The sequence below is a fragment of the Anabrus simplex genome, chromosome 3, assembly GCF_040414725.1.
Source record: "Anabrus simplex isolate iqAnaSimp1 chromosome 3, ASM4041472v1, whole genome shotgun sequence".
Taxonomy (NCBI): Eukaryota; Metazoa; Arthropoda; class Insecta; order Orthoptera; family Tettigoniidae; genus Anabrus; species Anabrus simplex.
In genome coordinates, this window is record NC_090267.1 from 342,896,922 (window position 1) to 342,919,682 (window position 22,761).

Below are 22,761 nucleotides of genomic sequence, written 5' to 3' on the forward strand. Positions count from 1 at the left end.
GGCTCAAAGATCTGATGTCGTTAATGGATTTTATGGCAGCATTTAGTCGGTCTTTTACATGTAAAGAGAACACGTTCCCCGGTGTTTGAAAAGTGACTCCTAGGTACTTAATATTTGTGACTGACTTTAGTTGTTGGTCACTGATTAAGAATGTTCCTCGTTTTCCACCTTTTCTGAAGGTCAGAGAGACAGTCTTATTTTCATTTAACCTCAGCTGATTCTCTTCTGCCCATTTCGTAACTTTATTAAAAGTAGTCTGCAAATCTAACTGAGAAGTTGAGAAGCTACAAATGCAGCTCGTTAAAACAATTTAAAATTCCTTCCATCCATTCGATGCTTGTTACTTTTCTGTCGTAACAACTGTAAATTCGATGTATTTACTGATCAACTAGTTTACCCATTCCTAGCAGCAGGTTTTGAGGTGTGAGTGAAGTAGGTCTACCATGAGACTCAACCTGCGATCTGTTAACGTAAACTGTGGCTTCGTTTCATTCTTTAACACGTTCGCTGCTATTGTTACAATGTTCACATTAAGCGCGAGTGCGTCACGCGTCACCGATATCTCATACCGTACTTCGCTAGGGTACGTCACGAGGCACATGTGATTCGTTCTAGGAAGTAGTTTTGCGGGCTGACGGTGGATGGCGAAAGTATAAATATTACTTCGAAATAATTAGATTGACAGCTGCAAGTCATGTCAAGTTCTCACATTCCTCAGCAGGACGATCCACCAGCGCTCAGTTTAGCGGCAATAATTATTTTAGTCCACGAGTCACCCGTGCCTCGCGTAACAAGGAGCAGGTTGTTAACACCCCTTTCTGCATGTTGGTAAAGGTTGATTTACATGAGCATAAATGCATTTTTACACAAACACTTGTATAGCCTGTGGTTACCTCACAAGATGCCTTTGCTGGCGAGATGTAGTTTTTACAGTCTTCTGGTATGGGCTATATCAAATTAGTTACTTTCATTGACCTGTCTTAGTCTCATCCTTGGCTTTGACAATATGAGAGTGACTGAGGTAGGAGTGATGCTAGTAATACCATTGCTTATGCAGCCACTCCCTGCTATGAATGGTGTGAAAATATCTCTCATAGGGTCGGTTGGTGCATGCATTTCAGTGGGCTTGGCAGACTGATATGTAATAGCAATAACTTCTCGGTGAGAAAGCAACGGGAAACTACCTCACTCCTCATTTCCCTGGTAATCCTCTTCAGTGAGGCTTAGGCTATTTATGACAGCTGTTGGCGGAGCTGCAGAGGATCAAACCAGCCTTGGGGCTGAATACCCAACATACACACGCCTCACAAGATGACAAGGTTATTCACACGCTGGCATAACAGATTTCCGCCAGCCTACAATGACGGCTACAGCACGATAATACTTGTTCAACAATGTATAGCCCCTATTGACCACCCCAGTTGAGCGGGACGTCTAGTAAAACTGCGAGGCACTGGGACTCGTATAGCAAACAGTAAAAGCTGCGTTACATCCATGCGTCACGAGTCACCCGTGCCTCGTGGTGTAAGGTAGTTGTTAAACGTACACCTATGCCATAGAACAACATAGATACCTCCTGTGACTCGCTGTCGTACTGTCAGGCGAAGTTATTATCGTAGCAGCAAAGGAATAAAATGTGTAATTTTGTCCAGCTCCACATTGATGTGCTGTACGAGTCACATGCGACCCACAAAGCAGGCAACGTGTTAATTATATTTATTTGGAAGTTCACCGTCCGGGTACCAACATTTATTGTACATTTTGTAGGGTCACACCGTCTACCTGCAGTTGTACTTACAGCTTTATATTACAGGAATCTGAATAATCAGTAACGACTGACTCGTTTCACTATTCAGTCATAAACATATTTATTCATATTTAGGATACATTGGTGTTAGTTAATTGAAAGTATTCACAAGAATTAAGGTGTCTCGCCAGGATCTCTTCCGTATTTTCTTCTCAGGATACACGTTCATATTCGGCCATTTAACTTCTGTGGAAGTACACAAGGTTGAAGCTCTAAAACATATCAGAAATTACATATAAAGCTTAGTTTTTCAATTTATATTTCTAATACACTGAAGATCAATGTTTACAGAAATGGATTATCGTTGGGAATAATAAAATTGGATTTTGAACATAAATAATACAATCACAATCCACTGACGAACAATTGGTCGAATATTTTTAATATGCAGTGTTACTGTAGGTGATACACCATGTATACCTGTGGTTGGTTTCCATAAATGCTGAGGACATAATACTGTTGAGGTCCTATTACTGGAACTGAATATAATATTCCTGAGTTTTGAATTTGAAGACATTTTTGAGATCATCAATAATACTAATTTTCATGATTATAACGTGTGGTCTCTAGAGTGTCCAGGTGTAGGTTTTTTGACTAGACGCCCTGTAGGTGAACTGTTAATCTATGAGGATGAGGCCCTACCTCCGAGCCATCGGAATTAACCAATGAAAGTTAAAATCCTTCTACCGGTCATGAATCGAACCCAGAGCCCGTTGGACTCAATTTAACCATGGAGCCGAATTGTAAGATAGTTATTCTTTACCATTTGACCTCAGATACTAGGACACAGAGATTCCATTTACATAAAATATACCGACGGAGTTGGCCTTGCAGATAGGTGCGCGCAGCTGAGAGCTTGCATTCGGGAGATAGTGGGTTCGAACACCAATGTCGGCAGACCTTAAGTAGTTTTCTGTGATTCCCCATTTTCACACGAAGCAAATGCATGGGATGTACTGTAATTAATGACACGGCCGTTTCCTTCCCGCTCCAAGCCCTTTCCTCTACTAGATGGGCTACTACTTCCGCTTCACAAATTCACACACGTTTTTTTATCAGTATGCCATCGCCTTTAGCGTTCATTTCATACTCTACTGAAAACTCATAATTGGCACGTACTTTTTACATAACCGTATGGCATCTTGATGCATTGTGTAAATGCCTGTCGCATACGGTACATATTTTTGCAAACGTAATGTTGCAGTGAGTGATTAACGGCGACTGCTGCTTGGTGTACGGAAAAAAAGATAGACCTTAACGACGCCAGTGACGTTGGGTGGTACGCCTATCAGCATAACACGTCAGGCGCGGCTGACTCACCCGAAAAATGCTACGAGAACAATAGACACTTATGCTTAAGTTTTATAGACCTAGGAAGACATAAGAGAGAATACCAAGAGAAACTATGTTAGCCATACCGCGATATTATAAGATCATGATAGTTTATTACGAGCAGACAAAAGTATTTACGTTGACAGATAGGTTACGGTAGAATGAACTCCTGGTTCAAAGTAGTTATAAATGTTTAAGGAGATGGTAAATGACTACACTCTTGTAAAATAGCAAAGAAGGATTTATCTCGGTGTGAATTGTAGTAATCAGCTTGGCCTACGCCTACGACTTGGTCAATGGTAAACTGTGCTGAAAGCTATCTAATATCTTGGATACTGAGAAGAGCAGCAGCGAGAATGCTATGAAACTTAATAACTTACAGTATACTCAATACTAACGCGAAATCAGATGAGAGGACACTCAAGGTAATTGAATATCAGGTAGGAAATACAAAGCAGGAACAGGTGGGCCTATTCAAATAGGATTTGTATTCTTTTTTCTTTGCTAGGGGCTTTACGTCGGACCGACACAGACAGGTCTTATGGCGACGATGGGATGAGAAAGGCCTAGGAGTTGGAAGGAAACGGCCGTGGCCTTAATTAAGGTACAGCCCCAGCATTTGCCTGGTGTGAAAATGGGAAACCACGGAAAACCATCTTCAGGCCTGCCGATAGTGGGATTGGAACCTACTATCTCCCGGATGCAAGCTCACAGCCGCGCGCCTCTACGCGGTGATTTGTATTCTCCCAGGATTGTAGTGTACTAATTAAAATAAAAAAACCGAGCGAGATGGATTTTCGGTTTTAGTCGTGCTGCTGTTAGCTCGAATGCGGGAGATGGTGGGCACAAATCCTATCATTGGCTGCCCTGAAAATGATTTTCCGTGGTTGCACATTTTCACACCAATGCTGTGTATTAAATAATGTCACGGGCAAATACCTTCCTAATCCTAATGCAGTGAGTTCGCAGTTGAGTCCCCCCTCTGTGGTGTAGTGGTTAGTGTGATTAGCTGCCACCCCCGGAGGCCCGGGATCGATTCCTGGCTCTGCCACGAATTTTGAAAAGTGGTACGAGGGCTGGATCGAAGTCCACTCAACCTCGGGAAGTCAACTGAGTAGATAGAGGTGGGTTCGATTCCGACCTCAACCAGGCAAATGCCGAGATGGTACCTGACTTAAGGCCTTTTCCTTGTCTATCCCTTCCAATCTCCCCCAGTATTCGGGACATAGTGGGTTCGAACCCCACTGTCGGCAGTAATGAAGATGGTTTTCCGTTGTTTCCCATTTTCACACCAGGCAATTGCTGGAGCTGTACCTTAATTAAAATCTCGGCCGCTTCCTTCCGATTCCTAGGCCTTTCCTGTCCCATCTACCCTATAAGACCTATCTGCGTCGGTGCGACGTAAAGACAAAAACCAATCTTCCCAAACCCCAGCAAGGCCTCTGATCAGCATATCAGGTGAGGCCGCCTGGGCGAGGTACTGGTCATCCTCCCCAGTTTTATCCCCCGAACCAGAGTAGTCCGAAGTTCCAGGACACTGCCCTTGAGGAGGTAGAGGTGGGATCTCTCATCGAGTCCGAGGGAAAAACCGACCCTGGAGGGGAATGAGATAAAGAAGAAAAAGAGTTCGCAGTTGCAATCAACGCTGTTCTATTCAACATGTAGGTGAGAATAATGGCAGGCAGGCAGGTACACGTATTGATGAGGTAAAGATTACGTTAGGAATAAATTTGATAGATTAATCTGTTCACATAACCAGCTACGTGGTAGGGCATGTGAGGCGGATGTCGGAGAATAGGCTACCTAGAATAATAATGGAGAGTGATGATGATGATAATGATGATGATGATGATATGAAGACGTAACGACGTGCTACCCAATGCTGTATCGCTAACTCAAGAAGAACAGAGTAAGCTGATCCATGGATGTTAATTGAGAAGAATCATACTAGTAACAGCATACAAACATATTGCAGACATCAAATATTGCAGATTTTTAAAGCTCATCTACAATGCATATGTCATCCGAATCATAGAGGCGACAGTAACAGAAATTATGAAAACATACTGAAAATGTCCTTCAATGAACGTAAAAATTAAATTAAAATCGCCGGTTGTCATATTATAATTAGAATTTTCAGTCAGTTCTAAAGTGCTTTCAGGTAACGTAAGCTGTGGTACAACATATTAGGGTCTATATTAGTTATTATTCCACGGTTTTTCATCATTTTTTAATGTAACAGGCCAGTTCAAATTCATATCAAGATAGCGAAAGTATTTCCGATCGGTCGAATTCGGGTGGATGAGCTGAGAGACAGGGTAGATCATGGGGGATTATTGACGAAAATACGAGCTACTGGAATAGAAAAAATGAGTGGTTGTATGGTTGGCTACATTTGCAGAAAATACAATTCAGAGAATTAGAGTGGGTGAAACGTTATCGTAATATATATCTATGTATATGAAAAATAATGTTATTGGCTTTACGTCCAACTGACTACTTTTACGGTTTCAGAGACACCGAAGTGCCGGAATTTAGTCCCGCAGGAGTTCTCTAAGTGCCAGTAAATCGACCGGCACGAGGTTGATGTATTTGAGCACCTTCAAATATCACCGGACTGAGCCAGGGTCGAACCTGCCAAGTTTTAATTATGGTATTGACGGTGTGATAGTACCTCATTGGGAACGATGTAAGTGCCTGGGTGTTAATATAAGGAATGACCTCCATTGGGATAATCATACCAACGAGGTTGTTGAGAAACGTTACAGGGTAAGGAGACGAGATGCTCAACTACGTGGTATGTTTCGAGCTGTCAGTGGTGAATTGGCGTGGAGTGATATTAGTATTAGAATAAATTTGAGTGGAGCTTTCAAAAGTAGGAAGTATAATTTTATGAAGATAAAGTTGGAATTCAAGAGAACAGATTGGGACAGGATTAAACGATTGTGATAAAATACCAAGGGATATATTCGATAAATATCCATGTTCATTGAAAATATTTAAGAGAATGCTCGAGGAGCAATTGATAGTGAATCTGCTACCCGGGCGTCAACCCTAAATGCAACATTGATTGATTGATTGATTGATTGATTGATTGATTGATTGATTGATTGATTGATTGATTGATTGATTGATTGATTGATTGATTGATTGATTGATTGATTGATTGATTGTGGGTACTTGCTATGCAAACAATATGCTACTTCTTGTTCACTAATTGCGCATATCTTGTGGCCTAGTATACAAAACGATCATTGCGCACGAAATTGTAAAAAAATATTGAATTGTCCTTCTGTGTTAGTTATCCAAGACTACAAAATGAATTCGTACTCACCTTATCAAGGACACATTGCCGCAAGAAATACGCCAAGAAGCAGGAATCATCTGTCTTCAGTTTTGAAGCTGAAATGCATTAAGACAGACAGCATATTAAGACCATATTGTCAAACGGCGTTGAATTCATTTAATATTTTCATAAAATGAAGAGTAAATTGATTCCTACAGGCCATAAGGGATAGAGAAATCCTTTCATGGAAAGAGTCAAACAGTTTTTGCTATTACAATACATTACGATGCAGGGAAGTATTTCTATGACATACTTCAGAATATATTTCTCTTAATTCAAAGTAATGTTGTCGTCATTATCAATTTAAGAGGATGAGATTATTATTACCTTTCTTAACACTAATCGTACAGGGGAAGGCTCTCACCTTCCATGCCAAAACCTAACTTGAATGGTGTCATAACCAATATCCTAGGAGAAGAACGGATGCACAGATTTGTCCTCCTCTTTCTACTGTAAGGCCACGGACTAAACCTATGAATTACGGGTATACGTAACAGGAAAGTGAAATTCGTCACCACAGTTTTGATTGGTCAAGCCAGCAGCGGCTCGGCGAGCAGACAATCGTGAGTCACGATTCGGACAGCTCGCCAGTAATGCAAAGATGTCCATCTGCGCCGTGTCACCGTCTGGAAACGTAGGATTCCAGCACTGATATCAGGGCCCTGCCGTGAATTGTCAGCTAATTCTTTGCATGTGACCTTTTCGTAGGACACTGGTTCAAAGCTCGTTTCGGTACTAAATGTGTGACAATTCCCCAGCTAGGAAAAAGAAGAGTTGTGACTCGTCGCTGAATGTATCATTGAATGAGAAATGCCCTTCTTCCTTTTCTACCGATTTGCCCCACACCCGTGGGGTGTTGGGTGCGAACAGTATCACACACGTGATTTGTCCCTGTTTTACGACAGGATGCCCTTCCTAACGCAATCTTATAGAGGGTTGTAATCAGTACTGCGTGTTTCTATGGTGGCTTGTACCGTTATGTGTTGCCCGTATTTAAAGAGGGACGTTTTGGTACAAATACAAACACTTAGTCCCCGAGTCAGAAGAAGGAATTAATCAGATGCGTTTAAAATCCCCGATTCGCTCGGGATACGAAACCGGGACTCTCTGAACCGAAAGCTTAAACGCTCACCATTTAACCAGTGAGTCGGACGAATGAGAAAGTCATTTAAAGGTGTAAAAAAGGGTCCAGGTCGAAGTAAAACGCTATTCCCTTAACAGCTAAAGGGGCATATATTTTATGGTTTTTGGAGACACCGAGTATTCCTGACCTTATATGAACCAGAGGTCTTGCTTTCGTTCGAATTATCCTCCGGTTAACGTGATATTTTTTTTTCTTTGTATTTAATTTTTTGGCTTTGGTGTTCAATGATCCATGCATACAGTAATCAGTGAGTATTCTGTAGATTCGAAAAACTGCAATATCCTTCTCTGTCTCCCAAATACCGTGCCTCAATCAACTAAGCTATTGGATACTCTCTCGAAGCGGGTGGCACAACATACACTTAGCGATGAGGCATATTAACGTACAGTATTTATAGGAGAAATAGCTACTTCTCTACTTTCTAGAAACTATTTCCAGTGATATTTGTTTCTTACGTGTTATGCGTTGATCGGGAATCGGATCTCAGTGATGTCTACAAGCCAGGTACTATGTATACTTTCGTTTGAAGGCCAGTACTGTACATGTTTACCCTGATCTCCGATGTGATGGATGTTTTGGTTTTAGCCAGCGACCAAATATCATGCAGTTGAGTGTACGTGTACTGTAACACAATGAATACAGAATTCTAAACCTACCTTCATCTAAACATTCGTTGACAGCTTTCGGACCCTGGGCGATGAACTCGTCATCACCTTCATGAGCAGCGTTGTAAACTTTCAAAATGTCTTCCGCGGAAGCAAAAGTGGTTCCACTTATAATCCCCGCTTTGCTAAAGACGCAGTACTGCAAACACTGTAAAACAAAATTTCATTAGGACTGTCACAAGGCCCAAAACATAAAACATGATAGTCGTCTGGATTTTAGTCACATAAGACGAAACTAACTACGATCCACAAGTACATCTTTTATAAACACAAAAAGGCAAATTATGACATTGCTAAAGAAGTGTCATCAGAGGTTTATTAATTTTATTTATACGACAATTCACTGGTAATTAATCTTTGTAAACTGCCTACCTTATGCATTAACAAACATTTTCGGTTCATTTTAATGGAAAGGAGTCGATTTTACGGTAGGAAGTCGAAAAGATGTAGGACCAATACATTCAGCTCCAGGCAAAGGCACAGCTTTGTAAACACTCCATCTCACTTATTATTACTACAAGGGGCCGATGACATTAGATGTTAGGGCCCTTTAAACAACAAGCATCATCATCATCAGTCATAACTGGGGTACACAAATAATAATAATAATAATAATAATAATAATAATAATAATAATAATAATAATAATAATAATAATAATAATAATAATAATAATAATAATAATAATGCTTTTACGACCCACGAACTTCTTTTTCAGTTTACGGAGACACCAAACTGCTGGTAATTTGTCCCACAGTAGTTCGTTTAAGTGCCTATAAATCTATCGACTCGAGGCTGGCATATATAAACATCTTCAAATGCCACGGCCCGATTGTGATCCGAGGTCTAACCCGCCAACTAGGGCTCAGAAAGCAACGTCTCTACCGTCTGAGCCACTCAACCTAACAGGCAATAGAAAGTATAAACCTTTACTTTTCACAACTCCAGGGGTATTGATGAACTGTATGGACATTACTTTATTTAAAATAGTCGATTAGTCATCAATTTAGATCATATTAACGAACTCAAGACGCAGCACAAGTTCATTCTGAACTGAGATCTGTTGATCCACCTGAGCAGGTCTTTGGCCAGTAAGTGCTACTTTCAACTGCTTGGTGACCACTTGCAACCCTTGGTGTGCTTCACGTAACCCTACAAAGATGATACATTCCAGCAGGATGACGCAGCGTTTCACTGGGCCCAAGGTGTCTAGAATTGGTTCAAGGAATATACTGGATAGTTTCAGCGACTGCTACAGCCCCTCGATTACCTGATACAGTGCAGGTCGAGCATTTATGCAACATGGTGGTGAGGTCCATTCATACCCAAGTCTGTACAGCTACAAATACCAGAGAGCTGTGGATAGCTATCCAAATGGCATGGGTCAGAATCTCATCACACGCGTTTTTCCATTTGTAGAACGCGACGGCAATTTACGGCACTTAACAGAGGAAAGACTATACGATACTAGGATATAATCCTATGACTATTGGCATGACAGTGTAGACGGCGCCCAAAGGCTACGTCGAGCTGCCACTGCCAGGAAATTCTCCATTGTAACATTCTCTTATGGTTCAGAAAACAAGTCGGGGTGCAATGCATAGGTTGCTTGTACCCAGAGAAGTTGCTGTAAATGGCAGCAGCTAGAAAATATAGAACAGTGCTCCTTTACCTGCTCGATTGTTGTGGATCTTCGTACTGCGGTGTCTTGTTGGAGGAGATTATTCGCCTCTGTATCCTATATATTCAACTTGTGGAAATTTGGAGGACGAAACATGTTTCACGAGTGTAATTTAATGTAGTCTTTGTATGAAAGACAATTACAGTACTGTAAAGGTGGAATATAAAATCTAAATTTCCACAAGTTGATACTTTGACAATACGGGCTCTAATATGAAATTTATAACGTCACCTTCGACCTTCGACGTCCAATTCCATATTACATCAGGATTCACATATCTAGTTCTCCTGGGAGCCAACGTACCTACAAAATTATATATAGGACATCTGTCATCCAAAAGTTGCTGGTCTCTCCTCAATTTTTCACCAATTGCACGATCCGGTTTACATAGCTATATACCGAAACTATCCAATCTATGGGTAACCATTGGTTGCATGTATTTTGACAGATTAGTTGCCACTTCCTGGTGGGGTACTTTAGTTGAATGGTTAGTTCAAAATTTCTTATTTGAAACGGGAAGTTGTAAAGCTTCATAACTTCGTCAAGGGAGCCATCTAAAATTTCGTTACGCGGAAGATGTTCAATAATAGCTACAGCTGTCCTGCAACAAATTTGGGATGTTCTTCCACTTTCCTGAATGCACGAAAAAAGATTCTCCTTTCACATGTATTGCCTTGATGATACGTTTGAAGAAGGGAGAACTGCATTTCAGTTCAGCTGCATTGAGCCCCAATCTGTCAAGATGTTCCTTTAAATTTAAATTTAACAGATGTTGCCTTCTCACTCTGAGTCGAAATCGTTTCTTATACGTTGACAGATATCTTGCAGAGCAGCTAGCATTTGTGTTTTGTACAATATTTCACATAAGGCGTGTTACAAGCCAAATGTTAAACGCTATTTCGCCTTCGCGAGAGGTTTTCTGTAAACCGTAAGCGATACGGTTCAATTTAGTTCCATAATGTCGTATTCTTCCAAAATGTCATATATAAGGTTTAACTCTTGTTTGTCGTGGGGATACCAATATCTTCTGCTCGAATAGTTCCTCGATCAGATCCTGGAAGCAGCATCGATGACTTAACCTTGCCGCTGACGCATTTAAATGATGAATTGCTGATAGGTCATCACCATCGGTTAGGAGTAACGTCAAATCATCCGCAAAAGCACACAGCTTAAGACGTTCAGTGTTTACACGAAGACCATTTAGACTGCTGGACAGTCTCCGAATGAATGGTTCCACGGTTAAGATATAAAGAGCAACAAATATAGTGAACAACCGTGAGGTACAGACATGATAACTGGACTACGACGTGGCTAATGGCAATTGATCAAAGGCCGTAATGTAACCGAAAGCTGCATGCGTTTGAAAACCGTTTCAAGTCGTTCAGGAAATCGAAAATGATTGAAGATTCTCAAAAGATATCTATGCGAAATTCTGTCAAAAGTGTTGTTGAAATCTATGCTTACAATTACAGCGGGCACTTCAGGGCAAACAGAACAACAAAGATTGAAATCTTGAACTGGCCGAGTGTCGTTCCTGATACTCGTAACTTTTTTTATGGAGGTCCCAACACAGGGAAAACCCGGATTCGAACCTCGGCCTTCCGAGTGGGAAACCAGCAGCGAAACTGCTGAGATTATAACGCGATCCGACAAATTGTCTTCTCAGTAATTATTACAATAATATATTCCATAAATGTGGGCTTAGATCCATCTTTGAATAGCTGAATACAAAAGTTAAGGACTTGGGTAAAGTCGACTCCTATCACACACCAGAAGCGTTTGCTCAAGTCATGTGGGAAGACATCCATCCCGGGCGTATTATTAGGAGCAGCGTTTTCTGAAAACCTGTTCTATTTCCCCTCTCGTGATAGGCATTGTGAGGAAGGAAATATATTCTGGATCCAGGTATGTTTCATATGGAATGCATGTTTTCATCCTAATGTTAGGCATATTATCTTCTGCAAGCATTTAGTAAAATATTGCTTATCTTCACGGAGAAGCTCATCTTTGGAGTTTAAATGTCCCATTTAATCCCCATGCACTGGTGTATAAATTGTTGATTAACAAATTCGGCTCGCGTAGCAGTGAGTTTGCTTTCGGGAAATGGTGGTGCAAACCTCACTCTCAGCAGCACTCAAGATGTTTTCTGTACTTTCTCATTTTCACAGCAGGTAAATGATAGGATTGTACCATACTTCACCCCAAAGCGCTTCTTTCGCAGTCCCAGCACTGTTCTGTTCTACCGGCACCATAAGACCTACCAAAGTTGGATTGATATTAAACAAATATTTAAAAATTATTATTTCGCAGAGTGTATGAGTAGATCTATCTAAATATGAAGCTCTACCGTGGTACCTAAGGATATAACATTCCTGGCTAACTGTGGGGAAACTGAACATGCAGACGTTGCTGTGAACGCGATGGTTGGAAACCACTAAAGTTCCCTGTTCCATTGGGGAAGCTTACTTCTACTGCTCGTCTCTATGTTTGGATCTATAGGTCACACTCCCAATTCGTTATAGACACTGTGGGGTTTATCGGAAAGCCACGAAAGTTATAGCCTATCGTCCGATGCCAGCCTTGAGCGGCGAGTCTGAATGATGTTATCCCCAGATCGCATTCACTACTGTGTGAGCTAGACTGAGAAATTGGGGTTGGTCAGAGTGCGACCTAACGCTAACGAGGTAGGGAGTGAAAATCACTCGCGATTGTTGAGTTGCGATTCATGTGGCCTCGATCGCCGTGTAGAATACAATATGTGGAAATCCTCAATTTTACTGTACTGTCCAGTATATTCATGTTGAATCATAGATTTCAAAAATGAGCTTCTGATTGCTCTTGGTAAGAGATTACGATCTGCATCTATTAAAGAAGTATGTAAACTTGGAAACAGAGTCCCTTACCACAGCATGCACTCTTCAAGAATGCCTGTTGTGGAAATCTTCCTAATCACATTGTTTCTCAACATCAAACATCCGCTCGGATATCGGTACCTTCAGTCCATTTCTGCAACGCCTTGACCTGCCGAAAATATAAAATAATATCGCGTTACTGAAAGTCTTGTGTGCTTCCAGGCGCGATGATCCTCAACCCATCGGTTGACATCTAGGGTAAGCTCTATCATGGTATCTTCCAAACGGGTCAACCAGAAGAAGAAAATCCGTCGGTGCGTGACGGAAAAATACATCTCGAAGAAAATGTGCCCTGGTTTGTTTCGCGATAAGGCCTGGTTTTCGAGACCACTCGACACAGATATTGAGACTACTTCGTCAAGTGAGTTGGACACAGCAAACATATCCACAGTGTCTAAACGGGCTGAAGTTATGATATGGTGTTAGGCTACTCGCTTGTAACTGGTACATCAAGTGGTTGAAATTGACACTGGCACATACACTTTGTGTGTTGGTATTCTGCACGTTAATTCTTTCACGTGAACAAGAGATTACTTAATGAACGTGTTACGCCCCACTAACCACTTATAATGTTACCGGAGTCGCCGAGGTTCCGGAATTTTGTCCCGAAGGAGTTCTTTTACGTGCCGGTAAATCTACCGACTAATGACTGACGTATTTGAGCACCTTCAAATACCACCGGCCTGAGTCAGGATCTAACCTGCCAACTTGCAGACAACAGGCCAGCGCTCTACGGTCTGAGCTACTCAGCACGGCACAGCTCATTCGGAATCGGAAACGTAATTTGCACTAACACCCTTCTACACGCAGGAGGTTAGTCCTTTGACCTCTTACGTTCGAGAACCTGCGCCTCGTAGTTTCCTAATGTAGTAGATTACTTTGTCACTCATTACATACTTTGACAGTCATACGATGAGTGTGAAAATAGCTAGAAGTGGGAAGGAAGCGACCATGGCCTTAATTAAGATACAGTACCAGGATTCGCCCGGTGTGAAAATGGAAAAACTACGGAGGAGCCCGGGAAACCATATTCAGGGCTGCGGACAGTAGGGTTCGAGCCCAGGATCTCCCGAAAGCAAACTGATGGCTACCTGACCCAAACCGCACAGCCACTTATTCGTTGCACTTCTTGTACAATTACTTTCGGCACTCTTGCAAGTTTATAATATCGCTTTCTTGACATTGCAACATTTACGTGGCCATGGCTGAAACATGGCTGAGGTACATAGAGACCTTCACATCCCTTGAAGTATATTGATCGCGATACAAAAGGCGAAGCGAATTGGAAACTGATGCCTCTTGAAAGAAAATGGATATGATGTTAAGTCAATTCGAGTGTATTAAAGCTACCTGCCCAGCTTTATGTCCACTATCTTACTATCTCCAAATCTAAACTTCTTACAATAAGGCCCTAATCTGGTTCCGTTTAGGAGCCGCTGGGAAACATTCAGATTTTTATGGCTCCATGTGTACTGTAGAATATGAATATGTGAAGTCAGACTTTTAATTCCAATGGATTCAAGAATTATGTACGAAATTTAAACCCAGGTGAGAATACTATTTGCTGAGTCTGTAATAAAGCCACAGTTAGCCATGACTCTTTATGTCTCGCCTCCTCGCCAATGTACAGGGTTCCCATAGTAACCGTGTGTGTGTATTGGCTCACTGATCCGAGAGTGCGCCACTCGGCACTCGCGTACCGTGAGCTCGCCGCTGTTGTGATACGATTCACTTGGACAGTTGAATGAATCGATGAATTAGTTCGAAGCATACACTGAGTAGCCAACACTATTTCCCACACCACGGCTCAGGACGCCTACGACGAATTCAATTTTGTAGACGGTCGTTCTTCTTTACAGTCGCCCCTTGTGGATGAACTCGATCAGCTCAATTTCCTGTTAGGCAAACAGTTCAATCATCAGCATGCTTTTTGCCCTATAATGGCGATACGCGCGATTTTTACTCTATCACCTGTAACACTACGCTTTGCGGACATGTCTAATTGTGTTCAGACTGCGAAATTGTTGCATTCTGCTGGTCGTGTTTTTAACCACTCTTCACAAAAGCACAGAGCGAAGTGCAGCGTCGTCGTCGTCGTCGTCGTCGTCGTCGTCGTCGTCTTGTAACTCTAGACTTTTCTTCCCACGACACTCAGTCGCGTAGACGATGAATGATCGCCTTCGTGTTGTCCTGTTTTACACTTTATCATTTTTTTCTGCTTTTGCTATATGAACGCAACTGCCTCTCACTCGGCCGAGCGAAGTACTATCAGCGCACCATCCCACAGATCACCACAGCGACGCTGTGTCTAATTACAGTACTACGTATTTAATATCAGCTTGATATAATGAATCGCACTGAGGAAGCACTTCACGGGGGAGAAACATGGATGTATAGTATTGTGTTAAAACTAAAAGGTATTGAAAAGTGGGTCAACAGATAACTTAACCGATGAAGTAATCTATTCATCGACAAAATAGGGTTTAAGATGCTGATGTGAAAATTATTTTACAGTATTAACTATATTACTTACCATCGCTTGCTCCTACGTACTTCCTACAGTCCTCCGCAAGTGGCCGCATTGCTTGCGCGAAGTTCTCCACATAGTCAGCAGCCTGTGAAATTATATCAACATCTGTAAATGTTCTCCTTCTGCGAAATATTACAGCACAGGATTGGTTATTACATCTATTTTTTTTTTCAGGAGTGTGAAATGTACAAACTGCGGAAAAAAGGTAACTTCAATATTGATTACAAAACCTAGAAAATTCGATACTACTTAATTCTATAATCTATTGTTTTCCGGACAATTGACACAACACGATTACAAGTACGTTTGAGTGACTCGCAAATCTAGTAAGTATTATTGTTAAACTTGCATTTGATATAATTAATGGTTATTTATTACAAAGAGAAGGTTTCATTGCTGATCAGAAAGACGACTCACATTTGAAGTCAGAATATGACAACGCTTTGTGAGTTCTTAAAAGATTCCTATTTGCTTGACGTCTCACCGACACAGATAGGTCTACCAGATCGCCATCGCATTACGGAATTAGCCCGCTCTCATACCTACGGGACGCGATCACCACGATGCAGCAACCACTCTCTGGGCTCTATCAACATGGCCTCACCTCGACCGTGCCCAGCAGAAGTACTTTTTCAACAGGGCCAACCTGTTGTACCTAGCCATATCCCGGTGTGGGACGTGGCCGTACAGGTAGACCGAGCCACAGGAGATCATGTCTTATGGCGACGATGGGATGGGAAAGGCCTAGGAATTGGAAGGAAGAGGCCATGGTCTTAATTAAGTTACAGCCCCAGCATTCTCCTGGTGTGAAAATGGTAAACAACGGAAAAACATCTTCAGGGCTGCCGACAGTGGGGTTCGAACCCACTATATCCCGGATGCAAAATCACAGCTGCGCGCCCCTGCCGCACGACTAATTCACCCGGTGATCTAAATAGGAAGAAGGAACCAGGAGATTAATGCGCTCCCGTTAGAATTGCTGTCTACCGTGGGACAAACAGTCATATCAAAGTAATTGATCATATTATAGGTATGAGAAGGGAATTTCCTTCGCTCGGATTCGAAACATGCAATCATTGGGTAATTACGTGATTCTCGCTCCCACTCTGTCACCTCAGGGTCTACGTCAAGCCATTGAACTGATAAATAGAAGAAGCCTTGAATCACCATACACAACCCAGTACTTGTGTTCCTTAAAAATAAAATTTGGAATTGCTATTGAAACACCACGTTTTAAAATCAGCTATCAAACATGGAAATCTCTTCAGTGGTTGTAGCACAATGTATGGTCGCCTATGTTCCGTCCTGCTTAGCTGCCATACTGCCAGATATTTAAGGGCTGGTATGTGGTTAAACTGGCACATCCCACTATCGGCAGCCCTGAAAATGGTTTTCCGTGGTTTCCCATTTTCACACCAGGCAAATGCTGGGGCTGTACCTGAATTAAGGCCACGGCCGCTTCCTTCCAACTCCTAGGCCTTTCCTATCCCATCGTCGCCATAAGACCTATCTGTGTCGGTGCGACGTAAAGCCCCCTAGCAAAAAAGAAAAAAAACTGGTACATACACATCGCCTCCATTTCGGGGAGAGCATGAAAAGAGATGCACCACGAGGATTGATGACATGAGTTTAATTTCTTAGCAATATGTATTTATTTATTTATTTATTTATTTATTTATTTATTTATTTATTTATTTATTTACTGAAACATCACTCTAAGAGGAACAATTCTGATTTAACAATTGTCCTGGTGTTATTGAAGATTAGATTGAAGATTAAGCCACCTAGCGATTTCTCGCAATTTTTTGTATATTATGGAGTTATACACGAGAACTATGTGAACCACGTGACATTGCCGCGGTTGGGGAGGCTTCGCAGTCCAAATCAAGTAGATATCCGGACCTTAGTTGCAATCATATCGAATGGGTATCTGTCGAGAGACGGATAATGGAAAGGCGAATCTTCGGAATCTGCAAGGACCGCATTCTTGATTATTGAATGACATGGCTTTATAATGATATTTAACGTGGCTTGGCTGTGTTGATACTGCTACATGGTTAAAGCAACGGGAAACTACAGCCGTAACTAACTCCCGAGGACATGCAGCTGTTTCTGTATGAATGGATGATCTACTGATGAAGAGTTTCACGCGAATAAAATATCTCGGAAGTAAAAGAGACTCCCATTCGTATCTCCGGGTGGAGACTACATGGGAGGGGTCAATCAGCACGAAGATGAATATTGACAATCTGCGAGTCGAAGCGTGGAATGTTTGAAGTTTTTATGGCTGTTGTTGGTAAGGGAATCTGGAAATGGAAATGAATAGAATATTACAGAAGATGTAGTTGGTGTAAGTGAAATGCATGGGCAGGAAGAGCAGATTCTTGGTCAGGCAACTAGGGAATTATCAGCATAAAACCAAACATGGGAAATGCAAGAGTTAATACTGAAGTAATGGACTCGTGCTCCTCCGCAACATTCGTTATTAATAGGTCAGATAACTTGTCTTGATATGCCTTTCGTAGTCATATTGTTCTGCCGCCCTTTCAATGGCTTTATGAACGTATAATAAGCGTGTTATTGTGTACCGCAGTTCGCAGTCAGAATTCATCCATTCTGTCGTGCCATTTTTTGGTAAAAATCTATCCATATATTCGCTTTTATATCCTGCATTTCTTGATGTAAAGCTTGGTAGTGTGAAGTAGAAAGCAATTGTATTGTTAATCGCAGTTCTGTATAGAATAGTTGTCTTGTGAGTTCATAAGTTTGTCTCGAAGTAGCGTTTTTTTTCAGGCAGGAAACTTTTAAAGATACATGGCCTTCATTCTAATGCAGCTAAGTTATCCTTCGATAGTTGTTCCTGGATAATGTCTAAGGCGTATGCCATGATTGGGTCTGTTAGTAAGTAGATATTTTCTCTTAGCACCATGTTAGTCGCTAGAATGCTCTGCCATCTGTTGAATACATTTAGAGGCCACGAAAGGTTAGAGAATCAGAATATCTAGCAGGGAATAGTATCCTTCCGCGATAAGAGGAAATGTTTGCTCTCTGGCTTGACAGGTAGTAATCAAACATGGCTGCATGCAATGACATTACTAAGAATGAAAATCACATATATCACAATATTATTTATTGAACTGAACATAACAGGCTTTCGCCCAGTTACAATGTTCCAATAAAATAAACACTCACAGACTATTTATAGCTAGACACTAACTACTTACTACTTAACTACTTCTAAATCTACTTTGTAGCATCCTGCACATGGGCGGATCGCCAGCTCCACATGCAGCACACCACCTAACTAAACTAACTACTTTGCTACATGAATATACTACTTAACTACTTCTAAATCTATTTTGTAGCATCTTGCACATGGGCGGATCGCCAGCTCCACATGCAACACACCACCTAACTAAACTAACTACTTTACTACATGAATATATACTAAATCTATCCTAAATCTGTCTGGCCGTGACATCACCCCTGGTGAGGAACTGCTACCACCCTTCCCTGGGATGTCACGACCAGACATGTCTCATGAGGCTCGGAAACCGATACCTCATAGACCCTTTAAGCTGTCAATGTTATTTCCTCACCACTCCTTCCTGTAACAACCCTCATGTGAGCGGATTGCCTAGCTCTACATGTAGGCTATCACACCTATATTTCACTGCCGAGACGGATACCATAACTCGGCTCATCTTTCACTGTCTCATTGACAACTTACTTCCTCTAACCTAACACTATTCACTACTTTACTCTACTTTACATGTGCAGACGTACCGAATCAACACTTTAGCTTGAGATAGGTCAGGCCTATCCCCGCCTCTTCCAACTCCACTGTACGTCATCAGCCAAAAACAAATAAACTAACAAAACCAAACTTAAATAAAACCAAAATAAAATAAAACGGGCAGACAAACCACCAACAATCTCATTAGAAGGTAGCCAAAACAAACTAACTAACAAAACCAAAGAAAATAAAACAGGCAGACAAACAACAGTACCTAAAGAACAAGGGAACAAAACTGAACAGATATGAAAAACGAAAATAATACTAAACTTATAATTATTGTCGCCCTTAGTTATTAGTGAGTTAAACTCTATAATGTTCCATATCTGTGAATCAAAGTTGTTTTATGTACATACATGATTACAAAACTTCGTTATTATTAACCCATACAGAGATGATACTTCAGAGATAACTACTCTCCGTATGTTTTCTTCTACTGACTATAATCAATTTTAAACTTCTTATTCATTGTACGGGTAACTGGTCGATTTGGAGTCTCCCTCTTCCAACTTCGGTCGTCCGAAGTAGGAGAGCCGAGACTTGGTTCATCCTGAAATACTAGCATGCATTCCTGTATGTGTAGCTTAAGTGTCCCATAATATCCTTTTAACCATGTGTACTCGTGCTGATTACGCTGTTTCATCATTTTTTTTTTCAGCAGCATGTGCCCCTTCCCTCATGCACTAATTTCATTTTTTTCTCCCACAAGCTTTTTATAATTGTGAATAATTTTGATAGTTTCCCTGGCCTTCTCCATTCCCTGTTTATTAATTTGACAAGAGTATAGTACTCAGATTCTCTTTCCATTTTATTTATCTCTTCCGCTTCCAAGTATTTAACCCGTAATGCTCTTGTACTTTCACACTGTCTCAAGAAATGTATCACAATATTAATGGAAGTGTTAGTCACTTAGCAACCTGCAAGTAGAGAATGTTAGCGTAAGCCTCCGCCAGCAATTATTGGAGTGATCATTTAATGATTTGACTTTCTGACTGCTCAAAGTTGTATGAACTTGTAGACATATCAATTGCCATGATTCACCGGCAGCTGATTCCACACAGAATAAAACGAAAATGAAACAAATAGGTCCAGTCGAACGGACGGACGGCCTGTTTTTAGTAAACTATTTTTAATATATAGATAGAGAGATTATAATATAGGGCTGCGGGTAAGCTACTATGATCGGAATGGTGGGAGAATTATTGCTTTCATTGCAGACACCAAGCCCCCGTGGGGGTTATCTTGCCTGTTTCCCTATCGGGCCCGCCCCAGGTGGCGGATACGGGGGCTACGGACTTGTCTGCAGGGTCTGAGGGAAATAAAATACACTCTCGCGGACAAAAAGCACATGTTGAACAGTGTGATTGTTACTAGCCCAAGCGAAGGCTTGGAAGTGGAAACCTCGCCCACACATGCTGGAGAGGCATTCTAGATATCTCTGCATGGGTGATATGGTGGTTCAGGTGAAGTGGTTGCTGGTGATTGAGGTGAAAGCTCACTGCGGTGTGCTGGAACGAACACATTACTTTGCCGTACGTAGTCTGAAGGAACCGCGGGTTCGGAACGGGGCGAACCCATGACTGCCAAGTGGGAACCACGAGAGTAGGTCTAGTGAAGGTAGAAATAACCTGGTCGGGTTCGGGCCAGGGGCGGATTGCTGGATGGACGGCTGAGGAGCGTGGCGCCTGCTACGGAGAGCCTGAGTTACGGGAGGATAATATCTGGCGGAATGCCTCACCACGAATGGCAAAAACCCTTGAGCACCTTCAAATACACCGAACTGAGCCAGGACTGAACTTGCCAAATTGGGGTCAGAAGGTCAGCGCCTCTACTGTCTGAGCCGCTCAGCCCGGCATGAAAAAGTGTGATAATATGTAGAGTGATATCAACACTATTAGCGTTATAATACTGAGTGTAGTTATAGGGACATAGTTCGCCTCTGTGGTGTAGTGGTTACTGTGATTAGCTGCCACCCCTGGAGGCTCGGGCTCGATTTACAGCTCTGCCACGATTTTTGGAACGTGGTACAAGGACTGAAACGGGGTCCACTCAGCCTCAGGGGGTCAAATGAGTAGGGAAGGGGAGTTTCGATTCCAAATTCAGCCATCCTCGAAGAGGTTCCTGTGGTTTCCCACTTCTTCTCCTCCTGTCTAACGCCAGAATGGTACCGAACTCCAGCCCACGGCCGCTTCCTTCCCACTTCCCTGCCCACCTCTTCCAATGTTTCCATTCTCAACAAGGTCTCTATTCAGCATATCAGGTGAGACGGCCAAAGGACTCCCCCAGTTGTATCCCCGACTAAATGTCTCACGCTCCAGGACACTGCCCTTGAGGCACTAGAGGTGGGATATCTTGCTGAGACCGAGGAAAGCCAACCCTGGACCGTGAACGGATTAAGAAAGAAAGAAATAGAGACATACCTGTAACAAGGAAAATCTAATGAATTAATCAAATAAACGACCTTTCCCCAGTTGCAGGTGATCCAGAGGTGGGCGATCAGAGTTTTCTATGAAGGCTTTTGTACCGTTCAGCGGCCCAAGTAAGGTTCCGAAACAATACCCGTATTCTAGGTCAAAAGGTGACTCTAACATTGCCCAGTGCACTAGTAGCTGCAGGCAAGACTCAACACCGCGCGTCAGAGAACTCATTACTTCAGGTTCTCACAACAGAGCAGACAACATAATGAAAATGAGGGGTTTGGATCAGCCGAAAGTCTATAAAAAGACATCGTATGACTGGCTAAATTTCGCACAAATTGTAATATAATGAATAAAGTAATAATAAAAATAATAATTTAATAATAATAATAATTTCGTGTGGCTATTTCTAGCCGAGTGCAGCCCTTGTACGGCAGACCCTCCGATGAGGGTGAGCGGCATCTTTCATGTGCAGGTAACTGCGTGTTATTGTGGTGGAGGATAGTGTTATGTGTGGTGTGTGAGTTGCAGGGATGTTAGGGACAGCACAAACACCCACTCCCCGGGCCATTGGAATTAACCAATGAAGGTTAAAATCCCCGACCCGGCCGGGAATCGAACCCGGGACCCTCTGAACCGAAGGCCAGTACGCTGACCATTCAGCCAACGAGTCAGACATCATAATAATAGTAGTAATAATAATAATAATAATAATAATAATAATAATAATAATAATAATAATAATAATAATAATAATAATAATTATAATAAACGGAGATCACTTACAGCGTACTGGCACATGAGTGCCAAGAATATGGAAAGTGTCCGTGCGTTCACCATTATTGACGATGTGTCTAACTTCATAGAAAGAACCTGGAGTACACCTACAGCGACGTTCATTTATACTAACAGCAGTAGAAGATAAAATTAGAGGAGGAAAGGAATAATTATTCATAGTATCTTAAAGATATCACTAAAGTACTAAAGTACACATCCGTAAAATATTCCATGTCAATTTACGATAAGGATGGTGATATGCAGTAATCAACTTGCGCATTCATATTACGTATTTTTTTTCTTATGTTCCTACTTGCGTCATTTAAGTGAGATTATATTATCACATTTTAGCAT

The 22,761-nt window shown here is 41.8% G+C and overlaps 1 protein-coding gene and 1 long non-coding RNA gene across 2 annotated transcripts in view; both read right to left on the reverse strand.

Annotated features, from left to right (window-relative positions):
• LOC137498909 (general odorant-binding protein 69a-like) overlaps nt 1-22,472 on the reverse strand; it is a 76,015-nt gene extending 53,543 nt beyond the window's left edge. The window contains exons 1-2 of the mRNA XM_068226705.1: nt 22,417-22,472; nt 15,421-15,502 (exon numbers count right to left, since the gene is read on the reverse strand). Coding sequence (XP_068082806.1) covers nt 15,421-15,502; nt 22,417-22,470 — 136 coding nt within the window. The 5' untranslated portion in view covers nt 22,471-22,472. The remainder of the gene's footprint in view (nt 1-15,420; nt 15,503-22,416) is intronic.
• Nucleotides 1,850-8,436, reverse strand: LOC137498912 (uncharacterized). Its single transcript, XR_011017932.1, has 3 exons — nt 8,286-8,436; nt 6,474-6,541; nt 1,850-2,019 (listed from the first exon to the last, which is right to left on the reverse strand). It is a non-coding gene; the product is annotated as an uncharacterized lncRNA (long non-coding RNA).
• Nucleotides 22,473-22,761: the final 289 nt, after the last annotated feature.